The 19,171-nt window shown below is 43.1% G+C and overlaps 1 protein-coding gene across 1 annotated transcript; it reads right to left on the bottom strand.

The window, feature by feature from the left end:
• Window positions 1–11,363: 11,363 nt before the first annotated feature.
• On the bottom strand, window positions 11,364–19,171 carry LOC123777341 (uncharacterized). Its single transcript, XM_087853405.1, has 5 exons — window positions 19,139–19,171; window positions 18,915–19,093; window positions 16,779–16,848; window positions 16,371–16,497; window positions 11,364–14,709 (listed from the first exon to the last, which is right to left on the bottom strand). The coding sequence occupies exons 1-5, from the start codon at window positions 19,169–19,171 to the stop codon at window positions 13,166–13,168; spliced, it is 1,953 nt and encodes a 650-aa protein (XP_087709531.1). The 3' UTR covers window positions 11,364–13,165.

The following is a 19,171-nucleotide window of genomic DNA, read 5'->3' as shown; positions in this document are numbered from 1 at the left end:
GATCCTTCTAACGTACAGGTTGGATCATGCCCCTCTCTATTCCAATACTATGTACACACTGGCTCACCATTTCACTTAGAGAAACTCCAAATTCTTTACAACGGTCTACAGTGCACGACATGACCTGGCTCCCTTAGCCCTTCAACCTCAAAGCTGTACACTTACTCCCTTCATAGCTGTGCTCTGTCCTCACATTTTCAGCAAAGATCCAGGCATGATCCTCTCCTTCACGTACTAGTCTGGTTATTTCATCTGTGTGGAACATCCTCCCATACATGCAAATCCCTCACCACTCAAAAATTTGCTCAAATGTCACGCCCCTGTGAGACCAACCCTGATGATCACATTTTACATTGCCATCCACTCTACTATACACGCGCATCTTTACCTGAATTTTCTACTGTCTGTATTTGGGTGACACAACTTTACAACTTACTATGAACCCCAATATTTCTTTTATTATTTGTTCTTTGTTTCCATCAATTAGAATGTGAGCAACACATTTTTGGTTATTTTCTGGTGTGAACACACATTTAGAATAGCGTCTGAAACAGATGAGGTGCTCAATAAATATTTATTCAGCAATCAAACAGCAGGTCACCACCCCTTTCCTTCTGTTTGTACACCTTGGTCAACTTTCTCTCACTTTACTTTTTCTTTTTTTTTTCTTTTTTTTTTTTTTAAAGATTTTATTTATTTATTCGACAGAGAAAGAGACAGCCAGCGAGAGAGGGAACACAGCAGGGGGAGTGGGAGAGGAAGAAGCAGGCTCATAGCGGAGGAGCCTGATGTGGGGCTCGATCCCAGAACGCCAGGATCACGCCCTGAGCCGAAGGCAGACGCTTAACCGCTGTGCCACCCAGGCGCCCCTTCACTTTACTTTTTTCTTAACAGCCGAGTTTGTTTTTGTTCAGTGGTCTCAGAAATAAAAACATGCTTTGGAAAACAATTTTCATGGTAGCCCGGATGCAGCATAGCCATGGACTCAACTGAATTCTCTCACGTCTCAGAACCCAGGGACCTCTGCTTCCCACCGAGCCTTATCCAGTCACCAACTTCACCAACTTCTCTATTTCTATAGTCATTCTCTTTGTATACATTTGTTAATTAACATTAATAGCTTTATATAATTTGCTTACTTGACAAATGCTTTTCAGATATAATCTTAAGTCCCATACAGACCCTCTCCCACCAATTACAAGTGAAGAGATAATCACTTCCTAGCAAGAGGCGAAATCATGGAATCCCCACTCTTTATCTCAGGCGTTAGAATCCCCATCTCCACAGATGTACAGGTGTGCAGATCTCGCCACTGCAGCCACTGTCGTGGCAGCAAACACAATCTGGGTAGGTGGCTATTTTAAAAAACAAATATCAGAAACTCTGAAGAAATAGAATGTATTTCATAAAACCTAGTAAGAAACTCATATGAAAAAAACCCCCATTCTTCTTGCTTAGATTGAAACAAGTACTCTTATGATTAAAAGCGTCAGGGAGTTTTCTGAGGGATCCATACACTCTGTCACGCTCCTCTGCCTGCTTCAGGGCTCTCAAGCATATCTTCCTTCTTCCCTGTTACCCTGACATCTTCTCCTCTTGCTTCTGAATAAACAGACATGCAGACACTCTCATGACTTTCAGGGCAAAGACTTAACTCTAAATGGAAGTGAAGAACAGTAAGATAATGATTTTTTTTTTTAAAGATTTTATTTATTTATTCGACAGAGAGACAGCCAGCGAGAGAGGGAACACAAGCAGGGGGAGTGGGAGAGGAAGAAGCAGGCTCATAGCGGAGGAGCCTGATGTGGGGTTCGATCCCATAACGCCAGGATCACACCCTGAGCCGAAGGCAGACGCTTAACCGCTGTGCCACCCAGGCGCCCCCAAGATAATGATTTTTTGTTCTCATCTGCAAGTGGACACTTGGTTTCTGGGTGGCAATTGCAGCTATATGCAGTAGGGTTTTGTTTGTTTTTAATCACTGAGAGCCTGTGTGTTTAAAGGAGTCTGTAATTACATTTCTCTACAATACCTATGATTGGCGGAAGATTATAAATCTCCAACTCCTGTGTGGAGATATGACTCTTTTAAAAGTGACTAACGATTCCACATTTAAGAGAGCAGAGATCATCAGGGACTTCAATATCCTCAGATTCTTGATGTTACTCTGACCTAGAAGCAGATTTCAAAATTACTGTGAAATTATAATTATCCTATAAATATGTAACCCTTTCTACCCAACAATAACTTCACTGTCCCTTCTGATCAATATGAAATTCTAGTGTGTTCACCCCTCACACACCCGTAGCATTAACAGGATGGTTTTTCTGACATATAAAGTTCTACCCAAGTAGCATAATGATGGATATTTCAAAATTCTTTCTCTGAGAGCACAGTGCACATAATTTAGCCCCTAACCATGCCTCCATGGCCACCATTCCCTTTTTTAAAAAAATTATGTTAGTCACCATACAGTACATCCTTAGTTTTTGATGTACTGTTCCATGATTCATTGTTTGCATATAACACAGTCCTCCAGGCAATACGTGCCCTCCTTAATACCCATCACCGAGCTAACCCATCCCCCCACTCCCCTCCCCTGAAACCCTCAGTTTGTTTCCCAGAGTCCATAGTCTCTCATGGTTCGTCTACCCCTCTGATTTCCCCCCCTTCATTTTTCCCTTCCTTCTCCCAATGTCCTCCATGCTATTCCTTATGTTCCACATGTGAACCATATGATGTGAAACCATATAATTGTCTTTCTCTGCTTGACTTATTTCACACCATTCCCTTTTGATTAAGGGAATAAAATGAGTCTCTTATTTTTGCCCTTGAATGACTACACTTGAGCATAAGAGTGACCGGTGATCACAGCTATTAAGGAGTCAGAGACTCCTCAAAGTTGTCTCTGATTTATAGAAACTGTATAAACCCTCACTCCACATAAAACGACATTTTTGTTGGAGAATTAAATTCATTTTATGTTTTCTTTTCAAAATTATTTCCAGAACTTTCCCTTGGTTTAAAATTCTTCTTTGAAAAAGTTCATATGTATATTCTACTACTTTTTCTTAAAATTATCTCTCAATTTTTTTAAAAGATTTTATTTATTTATTCGACAGAGATAGAGACAGCCAGCGAGAGAGAGAACACAAGCAGGGGGAGTGGGAGAGGAAGAAGCAGGCTCATAGCAGAAGAGCCCAATGTGGGGCTCGATCCCAGATCGCCGGGACCACGCCCTGAGCCGAAGGCAGACGCCCAACCACTGTGCCACCCAGGTGCCCCAAAATTATCTCTCAATTTTAATTGCTGTTATAAAAATCACAATTGTATTTAAATATTTTGAACAAATCCACCTGCCTATAAAGTTAATGTGGAAGATTATGTCTAAATACCCCACAGCTCCCTCCTTCAATAACCCAAGGACTAACGGTTGCTGTCAATTAGTGCACATCCTTGGAGAAACATTTTTATTTATTTACAACTACTTAGTAAAATCTCTTTTAGATAGCCTCTCTCTGCCTTTTGTTTGCTTTTTTAAATTTTTTTCAGGGGCAGGGAGAGTGGGGGAGGGGCAGCGGGGAGGGGGAGAGAATCTTAAGCAAGCTTCATGAGGTGGGGCTTGATCTCACGACCCTGAGATCATGACCTCAGCCAAAATCAAGAGTCGGATGCTTAACCAACTGAGCCACCCAGGCACCGCCTTTTGTTTGCTTTTAAAGACATATTCTGAATGCGCTTTATGTGGGGGGGGGGGGAATGTGGTTAATGAAAAGCCCCTCAGGAAACATGAAGATAGTAATACATATATTTTGAATTTCCTCCAGATCTTCAACTCCAATTAAGACCAATTTCCACTTCAAAAAAAAAAAAGACCAATTTCCACTTGATATTGATGTGATGGGTTCTTTCAACTTAGAAATGGGGATTATCCTCCTCATTCAGACAGGGGTGAGGATCCTGGAAAATTCCTTCCTCTTTGGTCTTTATAAATTCACTTTGTTCACTGGACACAAGTTGAAATCCAAAGACCTGATTCTCAACCAACTGGTCTTAGCCAACTCCTTGGTGCTTTTCTCCAAAGGGAACCCACAGACCATGGCAACTTTGGGATGGAAATACTTCCTGATGATATTGGATATAAAGTTGTCTTTTATGCACACAGAGTGGGCAGAGGAGTTTCCCTCAGCATCACTGCCTGTTGAGTGGCTATCAGGCCTTTAAGATTCATTCTAATATCTCTAGGGTAATGGAGCTCAGAATATCTCCAAAGTGCATTGGCTTCTGCTATTTCCTCTGCTGATCTTACATCTCCTGTTAAATATCTACCTTCCAGTAAGAGTGACTGGGCCACTGAACAGCAAAAACCTTAGTTTGAAAAAAAACATCTGTCTACTGTTCTGGACTACCCCAAGATAAATTTATAGGCTCACTAAATTCTGTCGTGTATTCTTTCTTTGACTTTGTGTGTTTGAACCTCAGGATCTGGGCCAGTGGCTCCATGGTCCTTGTCTTGCTCAGGCACAAGCAGCAAGTCCAATATATCTGCAGCCATAGCCTTTGTCCCAGATCTTCCCACGAGGCCAGAGCCACACGCACCATCCTGATCCTGGTGAGATCCTTTGTCTGCTGTTACTCTCTCTCTTCCGTTTTGTTTCTTTGCATAGTACTTATTTTGAGTCCAAACCAGTGGCTACTAAACACTGCTGTGTTTGTAGCATCATGTTTTCCAACATTCAGCTCATTTGTGCTCATCAGCAGTGATATGTACGTCTCTCAGTTCTGCTTTGCCTGCTGGACAAGGAAAACAATTTTCCTTAATCTGGTAAAACAGTTGTATATCTTTTCATCTGTGCAGATAAATCTATTTTTCATTTCACCCTTTGTTACTATATAGGGGACTATTTGGTGCTAGTTACAATTCCAGGAATCTGTGATATCCAGTGATTAACACCCCACTCTCATACAGCTATAGTGGAGCCAAAATAGATTTATACAACATGCAATGATTACTTAATATACACATGCTATATTCCTCAACTAAATTCAAGATCCTTTAGGAGGATATAATGTATGAAAACTACTAAGTTTGCCAAACATAAGTAAAACGTCCCCTATATCTAGCATAAAACAGGGTCTTTTAATAGTTTCATTTTACTTTTTAAAGATTTTATTTATTTATTTGACAGAGAGAGAGACAGCCAGCGAGAGAGGGAACACAAGCAGGGGGAGTGGGAGAGGAAGAAGCAGGCTTCCAGCGGAGAAGCCTGATGGGGGCTCAATCCCATAAAGCCAGGATCACGCCCTGAGCCGAAGGCAGACACTTAACGACTGAGCCACCCAGGAGCCCCTAGTAGTTTTAATATATATATATTTTTTCCTAAACATAGATGGATGAGGCTGTATCTATCAGGGAAAATATCTGGAATGGCCCATGTGGGGAAAGCACATGCAACTTAATAAACAACAGAACTATAGTATTTGTGGCAGAATACCATAGATCAGACAAGAATTCTAAACTTTGTCCTAACAATGGCAACGATCAATGAAGGGACATCACCTTTGCTTTTTAGATGTCATTTAGTACATACGTAATTAAATGTGTTTTATTTTATTAAACTTCCTCTGATTCCTAATTTTGATTAAAATATTTTGATTTAATGGTTCTCAAACCTAGAGTTTCCAATCTTCAATCACTGGCTTTTATTTTTAACAAAAGGCAAACTTTCAAGAATGTAAGTAAGCATTTTCACTCTACTTCTCACCTTTATTATTAAATAGAAGAGATTTTTCCCCAGTGATCTCTTTTCCTCTATTTAATTCAGGCTGTTCATATTGTCTTTAAGGATTTTAATTTAATCTTTTAATTTTCCTGAAGACTCCAGGTAATTTTACAACTATTTTACAGTTAATTTTGATAAATCCTAGGACTGAATGCTATGTCTTTGAGAATGTATAACCTTTTATTATTTATTTACACACAGAAAATGATGACATTTATAGGCCTCCTTAAGTCCAATTAATTTTTTTTAAAGATTTTATTTATTTGACAGAGATAGAGACAGCCAGTGAGAGAGGGAGCACAAGCAGGGGGAGTGGGAGAGGAAGAAGCAGGCTCATAGCAGAGGAGCCCGATGTGGGGCTCGATCCCATAACACCGGGATCACGCCCTGAGCCAAAGGCAGATGCTTAACCGCTGTGCCACCCAGGCGCCCCCAATTAATTTTTATAAAAAATTCATGCACTGTCCAACTGTTTCTTGAGCTTAAGTTTACACAATAGTCTATGATGAGGACTTTTCCTTCCCATAACATCCACTCGCACAGGCTCCGCTCTCAGGTCAGGCTGTGTTTCTCTAAACCATCCTGATTTAAATGCTTTCTAATTACCTCCGGAGTCACCAACCAACTTCTGTCCTCTGTAGTCCTAAAGTAATTCCTAGACCAATTAATTCTTGAATAGTTGTTTAGAAAACACTATATATAAAACTGAACCTTAGCCCAATGACACCTAATTCATACAGTTAATCAATGAAGTCACAAAAGATACAGTAGTTTCCTTATCTATGACGACCGCACCTGTGACGCAGGCAGACACGCCCCACAGGGAGCTCTCCCAGGCCTGTTCCAACGCCTGCGGTCAGTTCTTTGCCGACCTGCACGCCTGTCCCCTGACCTTGTTGGTCTGTGGGTTCTACAGCAGATTTCGTATTTACTAAGAGTGGGTCTGAAATTATTTTATTTCTATGGTTTTACTAACAAGTTATTCGTGCAACTCAGCTATAAGCTAAGTATCCTCATGTCCATCTGGAGATGAGAAAACAGATTTACAACTTATAAACTCCAGCCATCATTCCAGGTACAACTTGACTCAGACTCGTTTGTCCAAGTTCTAGACCGTGTTCTTAATGGAAATACTTTGCATCCAAATAACTGTGATCATCCTGTTTTTGAAGCTGAGTGAATCATTTTGGGAAAGTTTTTTCTTTTGCATTTTATGGATTGATCTGTATTTCACCTGATTTTCAGCTAATCTCCCTCTGGGGTCTGTGAGGAATTCATACTGATACCGACTGATTTTGTGTTTGTTTCATGCCTTGCCTCTCATGAGAGACCTCATTAGAAAGAAACCTGCTAGTTAAACCTAATATTCAACCTTTTTTTTTCTTCATTTTCCATTTCCAATTTTTTTTTAAAAGATTTTATTTATTCATTCGACAGAGATAGAGACAGCCGGCGAGAGAGGGAACACAAGCAGGAGGAGTGGGAGAGGAAGAAGCAGGCTCATAGCAGAGGAGCCTGATGTGGGGCTCGATCCCACAACGCCGGGATCACGCCCTGAGCCGAAGGCAGACGCTTAACCGCTGTGCCACCCAGGCGCCCCTCCATTTCCAATTTTTATTTTCTCTTTTCTGCTCTCTGGGCAGGTTATGTGTAATTCATCTCCATTAAAGTCTTACATTTTATTGTTTTTGGTTCTATCACTTGAGGACCACACTTAACATTTATCCCATTTTTCTTTACATTCTTACTGTGAAAGACAACATTGGTACAGGGAATATATATTTAGAATTTAACAAGTGTTCCTAAAATGGATGCTTCTGGGGCGCCTGGGTAGCGCAGTCGTTAAAGCGTCTGCCTTCGGCTCAGGGCGTGATCCCGGCGTTCCGGGATCGAGTCCCACATCGGGCTCCTCCGCTGGGAGCCTGCTTCTTCCTCTCCCACTCCCCCTGCTGTGTTCCCTCTCTCGCTGGCTGTCTCTCTGTCGAATAAATAAATAAAATCTTTAAAAAAAAAAATAAAAAAATAAAAAAATAAAATAAAATGGATGCTTCTGTATCTGCCACTGAGGGAAATAAAGAATGCTAGTAGTGCCCTGCCGTGTCAAGTGTTCCATCCCAGACATGGTCTACACCTCCTCCAAGAGTAACCCAACATCCAGAGTTTTAAAGTCAGCATCTTTTGGATTTTAATAGTTTTCCTTACTATGCATAAATCCTAAAACTATAGTTTGGCTCTGTATATCACTGACATTTATATGAATGGACTCATACACTATGTATTTGTTTGATCTTATTTCTTTTGTCCAATGAATGTCAGTACGATTCACCTATGCTGTTCAGTGTGTTTGTATCATTGATTTTCATTGCTGCTGAGGGCACCGTTTCATAATCTGTCTCTATTCTACACTGATGGACCTTTGTATTGCCTTCAAGTGTTGGTAATAACAACAATGCAGCTGTAAAAGCTTTTGTTCGTGTGTTTGGATACACATCAGAATGTATTTCTTTGGAGCAGCAGTTCCCTTCCACACCAGGTGTGGATATCCAAATGTATGTGGATCTCCTTCTAAGCTCTACATGGTCTCCTCTGATCTGTACGTGTAGCTCTGTGCAAATATCTAACATCAAACTATCATTTCTAGTTTTATAACAGGTCCTAACTTCTGAAAGAACAATCCACCTTATCTTTTTTCTCTTTCTCTTCTAAATGTGCTTTATTTTTCTGTGAATTCTGAGTTTTATTTTATTATTTTATTTTTTTAAAGATTTTATTTATTTATTTGACAGAGAGTGAGACAGCCAGCAAGAGAGGGGACACAAGCAGGGGGAGTGGGAAAGGAAGAAGCAGGCTCGCAGCAGAGCAGGGAGCCCGATGCGGGGCTCAATCCCAGGACCCTGGGATCACACCCTGAGCCGAAGACAGACGCTTAACGACTGAGCCACCCAGGCGCCCCTGAATTCTGAGTTTTAAAAACTTACTGTCAAGTTCAACAACAGTAACAAAAATCAGAAAAACAAAAACTTAAAAGCATTTCAGCACTCAGAAGACTTTTTCTCTTAAAACTACTAACTATACCAGAATTTACTTTGAAACTGTGCTATGTGTACAAAATAATTTTTTCTTTTAGATAATAAAAAAACATTATGAAGATATGGATTATCCTTCCATGCCAGCCCTATTTCACCACCCTGCTTGGTTTGTCTTCTCTGAATATTTGTTTTTAAGATAGTCATTGTGGTAGATTCCCAGTTTGGAAAAATAAATTCCAAAGTTTAATATGCCCACAAATATTTTTATTGCTTTTCTTTCAAATGGCATATTGGCTGAGGATATTTTTTAAAAATTTCTGCTTACTTACTACTTAGCCCAGTCTATCTTTCTTAAATTAAAAGTCTCAATTAATTTATTTTAATTCCAGTATAATTAAGGTACAGTATTATATTAAGTCTCAGGTGTACAATATAGTGAGTCAACAATTCTATACATTACTCAGTGCTCATCATAACTGTACTTTTAATCCCCATCACCTATTTCACCCATCCCTCACCCACCTCCCCTCTGGTAACCACCAGTTTGTTCTTTATACTTAAACATCTGTCTTTTTTGGTTTGTTTCTTAAATTCCATGAGTGAAATCATATGATTTTTGCCTTTCTCTGACTTATTTCACCTAGCATTATATCCTCTACATCCATCCATGCTGTTGCAAATGGCAAGAATTCATTCTTTTTAATGGCTGAGTAATATTCCAGTATGTGTGTACATTTTCATACACACACACACACACACACACTCACACACACATCTTTATCCATTCATCTAGACACTTGGGTTGTTTCCATAACTTGGCTATTGTAAATAATGCTGCAATAAACATAAGGGTGCATGCAATCTTTTCAAATTACTGTTTTCGTGTTTTTTGGGTAAATAGTAGTGGAATTACTGGATCATATGGTAATTCTATTCTTAATTTTTTGAGGAATCTTCTGTTTTCCACAATGGCTGCACCAGTTTGCATTCTCACCAACAGTGCATGAGTTCCCTTTTCCTCCACACCCTTTCCAGTACTTGTGTTCTGTGTTTTTATTTTAGCTATTATGACAGGTGTGAGGTGATACTCATTGTGGTTTTGATTTACGTTTCTCTGATGATTACTGATGTTGGGCATCTTTTCATGTGTCTGTTGGCTGGCTGAGGATATTCTTGGTATATAATCTTTACTTCAATACTTTTAAAGTTTTTATTTCATGGTAACACTTGCACTCATTGTGAAAAGGAATGAGCTCAAGCTGATTTTAGTTTCTCTATTTCTCTCACTGTACATGTGTATAACTTTCTCCTGTCCTTGATTCTCATTACAATGGCTCTAGGCAGCATGTGTTTCCCTGTTCTAAACATTCCCCCTCTGTAATTTTCTCCTTCTTTGTGTTGTATTATCTAGATACATGTCTACTTCTTCTTTAATGTTTTAGATTTTTAGCTTTCCTTTAAAATTTTTATTGGCTTTACCCCTTTCTGACTGCTTTTGTGATTTTCCCCATCGGAGAAAAAAAAATTTTTTTTAAAGTAAGCTCTATACCCAACGTGAGGCTTGAACTCATGACCTGGAGATCAAGAGCCGCATGCTCTACTGACTAAGTAAGCCAGGCGCCCCTGATATTTTTTATTTTAGTTATATAGACATTTATTTATCCTACGCATTGTGTACTTTGTGAAACCACTGTATTCAATGTCCAATATTTCCACATTATCACTTTTACATTGTACTATATTACTAATATCCTCCTCACTTGGAAAGTAACTATTACACTTTATTTAATAGATATATTAGTCTGTTACAAAAGATGTTTCTCCAGTGTTATACATAGCCCCTTTGACAATGGTTTTGCTTACAGGTAACTTTGAAAGAGAAAGCCAAAAGGTGACTTCTTTACTAGATAGGAAAAAACTAGAAAGTCATGGTAAAGAAAAGGTGTGGTGTCAAGCAGTCATGCAATCTTTATGCAGCAGCAGCTGCTAGGTTTTGCTTGCCAATCTGCCATACATATGGCTGGAAACCACAAGGAAACCACAAGCCCAAATGGATTGAGAAAGATTATTCCTTTAACAGATAGCATAAGAAAGTCAGCAAACATTCTGTCACCTCCTGCTATATCTGTCACATAGGACACCACCAAACTAAAGGGACCAGATTACAGGCAACATGTGCGGTGGGACTCAGTTGCGGAGGAGCCTATTCAAGCCTGGCTGTGAATGGTTTAATATCCTTGCAGATGGACCCTATGGTGGAAGGGATTAAGTGGAAATTCCAATGACTCACAGGAACCAAGAAGGTAGTGAAACTCTCATATACCGTTGGTACGAAATATAAAAAAATAACCATTTTAGATCAGTTCGGCAATTTCTTAAAAAGTTAAATATTCACCTACACTATGATTCAGGCATTGCATTCAGAGGTATGAACACAAGAAAAATGAAACATGTATCCGTATAAAGATTTATATGTGTGAATCTTCATATAAGTTTTATTTGGAATAGCCAAAACCTGCAAACCCAGATGTCAAGGAACAGATATGTGGAACAACAAATGGCAGTACATCCATATGACAGAATACTCCTCAGCAACGAAAGGAATGAACTTTTTAAATCTCAAGGTAATTATGCAGTATACACGAAACCAGAAAAAAAGAATACTTTATGATTCCAATCATATAAAATTCTAGAAAATGTAGTCTACTATTAAGGCAAGTAAATGTAGTCTACCGTAAAGAGAACCAGAGAGGTTAGGGAGAGAGATTAATAAAAATTATGAGGTATACGTGTGGGACTTACATGTTCATTATCACAATTATGATGATTTTGTCAAATCTTATCAAACTATACACTTTAAATATGTGCAGTTTATATCATTATAACTTAAAGCTTTAAGCAATGGTTCAAAATAAAAGTAAGGATCTCTCCCACTCCATATTAAAAAAAAATCAGGTTTGGCAACATTCTATTATCTCTATCACCTCTCTCCTAATGCTTTGGGAGGGATGTCTTACTTAAGTGATAGCAAATATTGATGAAAAATGGAGGATGTTTCCACCTTAGTCACAAAGGCCATATCACTGGACTAAGAGATCTCCCTTCTCTCTATCCTTGTTTTCCTGCATGTGTAATAACAGTCTTAAGGTCAACAGCCCAGAAAGCTATAGAAATCCACAAAACCTTAATTTCTCTGCCAATGACCTCAGCTATTCAAGATACAGAGGCCGGGAGGTACACGCTCACCCAACATAGCCACAGTCACTGGAATAGCTGTGGGTGCACTTTTAGAAGAGGGATGTTCCATCTAGTTTACTGCAGGCTCCAGCACTTCCTATCAATTCAATGTTTTCTCATCAATCATGATTCCCCCTAAGCCCTTTAGTGTTAAAACCAGTGATACTACCCTACTAAATTCTGGGCATCAGGGCACGTGGCTCTTCTGAAGGAACTGGGGAAGGAAGAGATTCCCCCTAACCATGTGGTCATTACATGATATGCACTATAAATAAAGGAACCAATCCCAGAAACACTGGGGATTGTTACAAGTGCCTGCTCTTCAATGTAACCTCTGGGCTCACAAAAAAATCTTGGTTTCCAGGCTGCATATTAGTTGTACAAAGCCTGCAGTCTTTCCTTGGAGGCCTTGGGCAACAATGTGAACTAGGCCAAAATTGAAGAGTTATTCTCTGCCATCACACTTTGTCTTCTGAGGCACACCGAAGTTGGGTACTCTCACACAAGCTGTTTACCCCTTCATGATGTTTTCAAAGCAACATTTAGTGATTAAAGGTGGCTTAAACAATGAGGCCTTTATTATTGCACAAATAATAGCAAGGTGAGGCAGGCAGTTTATGGGTTGGTGACATGGAGACTGGAAAAATCCATCACAAGTGTCATATGAAAACAATGTCCCTGAAAACAAAGTGTCTCTGCAAGCCACCAGTAGAACCCAGACAAGGTCTTCTGGGAGAAAACTGGTCAGGTATACACATTAATTAGAGAGAAGGGCATGACATCACTCTAAAGGCTCAGGCTGCTCATTATTTTCTCCAGACAGAACATAGAGATCTACTTCCCTAAACATTAGGGTAACTGATGTATACCATGGGGGCCTTTCAGGCAGTAGAGCTGACTTATACCACAAAAACTGGCAGTCACCAAGGACCCCAAGCTGGTTAGGAAGCACAGTATGGTTCCTAGAAGCTTCCCACATACCTGGAACTTACATGGAATCTTCCCTGTGGTGTATATTCAGATGTATGAGTCCAACTTCAGGAAGATGTCTCCCTTCCAAAGGCTCTCTTCCAATGTCATTGTATCAAACACACTGAAAGTCTGCTCCTTGCATGGCTATGGCTTTGCTGTGTGAACTTTCTGGTGCCCAATGAGGTGCGACTTTCGACTGAAGGCTTTCCCACATTCACTGCACTCATGAGGTCTCTCTCCAGTGTGAACTTTTTCATGTCGGATGAGGTTACACCTTCGGCTAAAGGCTTTCCCACATTCACTGCACTCATAAAGCTGACCTGCATTGTGAACTTTCTGGTGCTGAGTTAGAGCAGACCACTGACTGAAGGCTTTCCCACACTTGCTGCACATATATGGCCTTTCCATGTGGTGGTGGACTTTCTGGTGTCTAATGAGGTTAGACCTACGGCTGAAAGATTTTGCACACTTGTTGCACTCGTGAGGCCTTTTTCTGATGTGAACTTTTTGGTGTTGAGCAAACTGGGTGTCACCGAAGAATTCCCCACATTCCCTGCACTCATGAGGCCTCTCTCCAGTGTGGACCCTTTTGTGTTGAATAAGGTCAGAGTTGCGGGTAAAGGATTTTCCACATATCCTACACTCATAAGGTCTTTCTCCAGTATGAACTCTCTGGTGCTGAATGAGGCCAGAACTTTGGCTAAAAAATTTCCCACATTCCCTGCACTCATAAGGTTTTTCTCCAGTGTGAACTCTACGGTGTTTAATGAGGCTGGAGGTGTCACCAAAACATTTTCCACATTCACTGCACTCATAAGGCCTCACTCCAGTGTGAACTCTCTGATGTTTAATGAGACTGGAGCTTTGACTAAAGGATTTCCCACATTCACTGCACTCATAAGGCTTTTCTCCAGTGTGAACTCTCTTGTGTACAATGAGGCTGGAGCTCTGGCCAAAGAATTTCCCACATCTGCTGCACTTATAAGGCTTTGCCCCAGTATGAATTCTCTGGTGTTGAATGAAACTGGAGATGTGGGTGAAGAATTTCCCACATTCAATGCATTTATAGGGCCTCTCTCCAGTGTGGACTTTCTGATGCTGAAAGAGGTTAAACCTTCGGGTGAAGGATTTCCCACAATCGCTGCACTCATAAGGCCTTTCAGCAGTGTGGACACTCAGGCGTTGAGCAAGAGTGTATTTGTGGCTGAGGGTTTTCTTGCATTCACACCAACTGTAACGGCTCTTCCCACTGTGAATAGCTTCCCCACACACGGTGCAACTGTGTGGTTTCTGCCCATTATGAGTGGCCTGGTGTTGGCGCTTGCCTGAACTGGAGAGGAAGTCCTCATCAACCTCCCCAAAGGTAAAGCACTTCCCTGACACATGCGACCTGCAGCTCTTCACAAATGAAGCCCATTTCAACAGTTTCTCTCCACTGTACTGCTTCCCATGCTGGTGAAGGTTTGCAGTGAAACTGACTTGTTTCCTACCTGTGTAAGATCTCAACTGGAGATGTGTTCCCTGATGCAGAGCCACACCCAAAATGTCTTTTAAGACCAGACAACATATCCCACAGGGGTGTGCCTTCTGGGGATATGGGCCTGCATGGTGAGTCCTGACCTGTGACACTCCTACAGAAGCAGCCTGCTTGGAAGGTGACTTCCCATCCTCTGCTCCATGCCAGTAACCTGAAAACAGAGAAATTCTAATGAAGTATACATAGGCAGTAGTGGGAAGAGGCAACACCATCATAAATGTGTGTCCAACACAGCAATGAATGTGCTGATGGCACGTTTCCAGATGAAGGAGCTGGGGTGAAGGTAAAGAAGCTGCTGCTGTGGGGCACCTGGATGGTTCAGTTGGTTAAGTGTTTGCCTTAGGCTTATGTCATGACCCCAGGGTTCTTGGATCAAGCTCCACATCTGGCTTCCCACTCAATGGGGAGTGTGCTTCTCCTTCTGCCCCTCCCCCCAACTTGTGCACTTGCAAATAAATAAATAAAATCTTAAAAAAAAAAAAAAAAAACAGCTGCTGCTGTGCAGTACTGGGCCTCTCCAGGTCAGACAGTGAGGGAGGCCTCTCCAGGTGAAGAACACAAGGATGGGATGTGGCACAGGCAGGAGGAGCAGGATCTATAGCTCATTCCTCTGCTAATGACTTTCAGTAAATCCTTGCTGACAACTGCACAGAAAAGTGTATCTAAGCTCAGGAAAATCCAAGTGTAAGAGAGCTGCTGTTTAAGAACTATGTGAGTAGGGGCACCTGGGTGGCTCAGCTGGTTAGGCATCTGCCTTCGGCTCAGGTCATTATCACAAGGTCCTGGGATCAAGCTCCGCACTGGGCACCCTGCTCAGCAGGGAGTCTGCTCCTCCTTCTCCCTCTCCCTCTGCCCCTCCTCTCACTTGTGCACTGTCTGATAAATAAATAAAATCTAAAAAAAAAAAAAAAGACCTATGTGAGGATATGTGCAAACTTCATGATACAATATGTGTAGGCCGATGTGAGAAAGCACTATAGAGGAAGCAATAAGAGGAACTGGTGACAGGTGGGATTCCGGAGAGGTGGGAATTAACCAAATTTAGAGCAGAAATGACAAGTTAGCAAGTGTCAAGAATGGGGAAGGAAAAGTGGAGATGAGGTGACCAATGGCCACCAGTGGAAAAGGACAGGTTTCTGGTATGATCTGAACACAGTCCTGACAAGCTCTCTCCTACTTAACAGTTCTCAGGGCCAGGGCTCCTCTGAGACCACCTTGCTATGGCTGGAGTCATTTCATCCTGGGAAGCACCCAGGACTCTCCTCCATATCCCCTGGATCGGGAACTAAATGGGACCTGCATGATGCAAGTTCTAAGGGAAAAGTGGGACAAATGAATGGCCAGCACTGGCCCAGAGCAACTTAACACATAACAGACCATAGGAAAGAAAAGTAATATGACAAAAAAATCCTCAGAGGAGGATCCTGTAAGAACTGCCCATAGTCCACATAAGTACTGCCCATGTCAGTGACTACCATTCCTGGAGCAGGCAGGGACAGGAAATGTTATCGCCTATAGACAGGGGGCAAAACCTGAAGCAGAGAGGTGCTGTGGACTTGGACAGAGTCAGCCAGACAGTTGAAGGGTGAGCAAGGTGGAAACCATTAGCATAACTGCAAGACTACTGACCCTGAATCCTTCCCAGTGAGGCTCTGGGGCAGTGCACTCAGCCCAGCCCTAAGGACTGCAACTAACCAGGGAACTGGGGAGGGAGCAGTGCCCATGTTTGTAATGGGAGAGATATGGAGCCATCCCTGGGATAAAAGCAGAGAGGCTTAGCCCAGGTCCCTGAGGACGGAATGAGGGCCTTACCCAGGGCGGTTACAAGTGCAAAGTTCTCCAGCATCACATCATGGTATAGGTGTCTCTGAGCCTCATCAAGGAGACCCCATTCCTCCCAGGAGAAGTACACAGCCACATCTTCAAATGTCACACTGTCCTGTCAGGACAGAGACAGATGAAACCCCGAAGAGCCCCTCTCTCAAGGACCCACAATCCCTTTCCCCACAAAATCACCCCATTGGCACCACTGGTGGTCTCTCCTCATGGTTCCATTAATCACTGTGTTCAGACCTCAGCAACAACAGCAGGTCATCGGATAAACGGCATCTAAACTCTGGGCCTGGCACATAGGGCCCCAACCCTCCCGCTAAGCAATACCCCTGCAGTCCTCCAGACTAAGCGTCCCGGACTCAACCAAATTTGGGCTTTCCCTTCAACCTTAAGTCCCCAGTACCAGGACCCCAGGTCCATTAGTTCACACTCCCTGTCCACATGCACATCTCTGTACCTGTGATGCAGATCGTACCTTTTACGTCTCTGGAGCCCACAGATGCACTCTTTCCCCTACCACAACTACCCCCCTGCCCCACAGCACAGGCATCTCCCTAGATTCTCCCCATATCAGTTGGCACACGGCATCAAGACAGTGCTTGCTTGGCAAACTCAAATGGAATCCAAATTTATCCAGACCTCTGATGCCTTCCACTACCAACTACCAAGGGCAGTCCAGAATCCTGCTAGGAAAGCCTCCCCTTCATAGAAAGCTGGCTCTGTTCTTCGCTTCAATCTCACCAACCAGAACTACACGCACATCTCAGATATCTCTGGCCCTCTTCAACTTCTGTGCTGCCCTTCCTGTCCCCTCCAGTCACACCTAAACATCATTCAAAACCCAGCCCCACTGGTCCCCTACCCCAGGCCTAATAACCCACAGATGACCACAGTGGACTCTGAAATAACCTATCCTGACTGAAACATCTCATGCCCTACCCAAGGGTCACCACAAAATCCTGGGGAACATCACCCTGCCTCAATTACTCCTATGCCTCCACATTCCTCTCACGTTCACTTTTCCCTTAGAAAGCTTGGTCACCTGCCAGATCATCCTACTGCCCACACCTCCCTCCCAGTCCACTTTTCTCCCTCATGTGTGTACCCAATAGTCTCCACCTTCAACCAGATGCCCAAGCCAGAGGCCCCGTTCTTGGCCCACACCATCTTCTTCTTGGACTGCTAACAGTATTACCACCAGGACCTAAAGATTCCCCTTCCTCAGTGCAACCCACAGCTCCACCCTGGTTGACACTGCAGCAATCACCTTTGGGATGGCTCCATCCTGAGACCCCCTCCCTACCAAACCGTGTGTGCAACTGCCCACTTAATGCCTCCACTCAACAGTCTCTGAAATGACTCAGGTTTAACATGGCTGAAACAAACCTCCTAATATCCCTACTGAAAACTGTTCCCACTACTGACTACCTCATCTCAGTTGATGGAATTTCCATCCTTCCAGCTGTTAAGTCCAAAACCGATGGGGTCATCCCCAGCTCCTTCCTTTCTGTCCTTCACCTTCCACATCAAAAAGTCTGGTTGGCCCTACTTAAAAAAAAAATGAGTCCAGGATCCAACCACTTCTCCCACCTCGATGGCCACCATTTACGTACAACACCACTCACCTGGCCTATTACAGCAGGTTCCTTCCTGGTCATCCTTATCCCAGAGTCCATTCTCCACTGTGCAGCCACACAAGGCCGTGAAGACCTTGGTAAGATCACTTTACTCCTACTCAAATGTCCTATTACCTATAGAATTGACACCTGACCTCAAAGGCAACCATTCCAGCCCTGTTCCTGTCCCATTTCCATGAGGAAAAAAAAGGAAACCTTCAGTTACCTTGACACTCCCAGCTAAATTACACCTCCAAATATTTGCACATATTGGTACTGTTCCTAGGATAACCTTCCACATCTCTTTCAATTAGTTGCCAGAAATAAGAGCCCTTCCATATAACGCTCAGCCTAGACTCAGGACTCTGTGCCTGGAGTGTCTCCAAGGTCTCCCAGACCCAAGGACTGGGAGAGTGGCAGGCAGAGTCCCAGGACACCTTAATCCCCAAGACCATTTGGGAGGGGTCAGGACCAGTAAGGGACTGAGACCCTCCGCTGACCCATGTTGGCCTCATGAGCATTTCTTCAGCCACAGAAATCTGTGAAAAGAGCCAGGCCCTAGAGGAAGATAACCATGGCCAGGCTCCATGGGCTCAGATCTCCCCATATGCCTGCCCAGCCCTGGAGCCAGGTGACCTCCGCTGACTGTCTAACCTTTGTGCCTCAATGAGGACTCTGACCAGGGGCGTCACCTCCTGGCACCTCACTGTCCTCATCAACGCCCTTCCAGTCTATTCTCTTTCCCAGCAACCTTCGGGAAACTTAAAACCCTCACAAAGATCGTGTCCCTCCTTTCGCCAAAGTCCCCCTTGGCGTCGTGTCCTCACAGGAAAGTACCTCACCTCGGCTAGCCAGTCCAGGCGTGACTCTGCCTCACGCTCTCTGTCACCTGAGGGCAGAATCCTACCGTCTCAGGCCCCCTCCAGCCTCTGCCCCAGCCGGCCCCTCAGCCCGGAGCCCGCTCCCGCAGCCAGCACGCCGGCGCTCACACACGGGGCCCCAGTCCACCGGCGCCTCCCTGTCCCGGACACAAGGGCCTGGGCTGCATGGACCCGAGTAGGCGGCCCCCACTCGGGCCTTTAGAGTCTAGGTCGGGGAAGGGCGGGGAGGGCCCGGGGGACGAGCGTTTACCTGAGCCGGGTGCCTGGGCACGACGGCCGCCAT

The sequence above is a fragment of the Ursus americanus genome, chromosome 21, assembly GCF_024610735.1.
Source record: "Ursus americanus isolate L20-20 chromosome 21, mUrsAme1.1.p, whole genome shotgun sequence".
In the NCBI taxonomy this organism is placed as follows: Eukaryota; Metazoa; Chordata; class Mammalia; order Carnivora; family Ursidae; genus Ursus; species Ursus americanus.
Note: the sequence above shows the minus strand (reverse complement) of the source record. Positions and strands in the feature narration are given on the sequence as shown.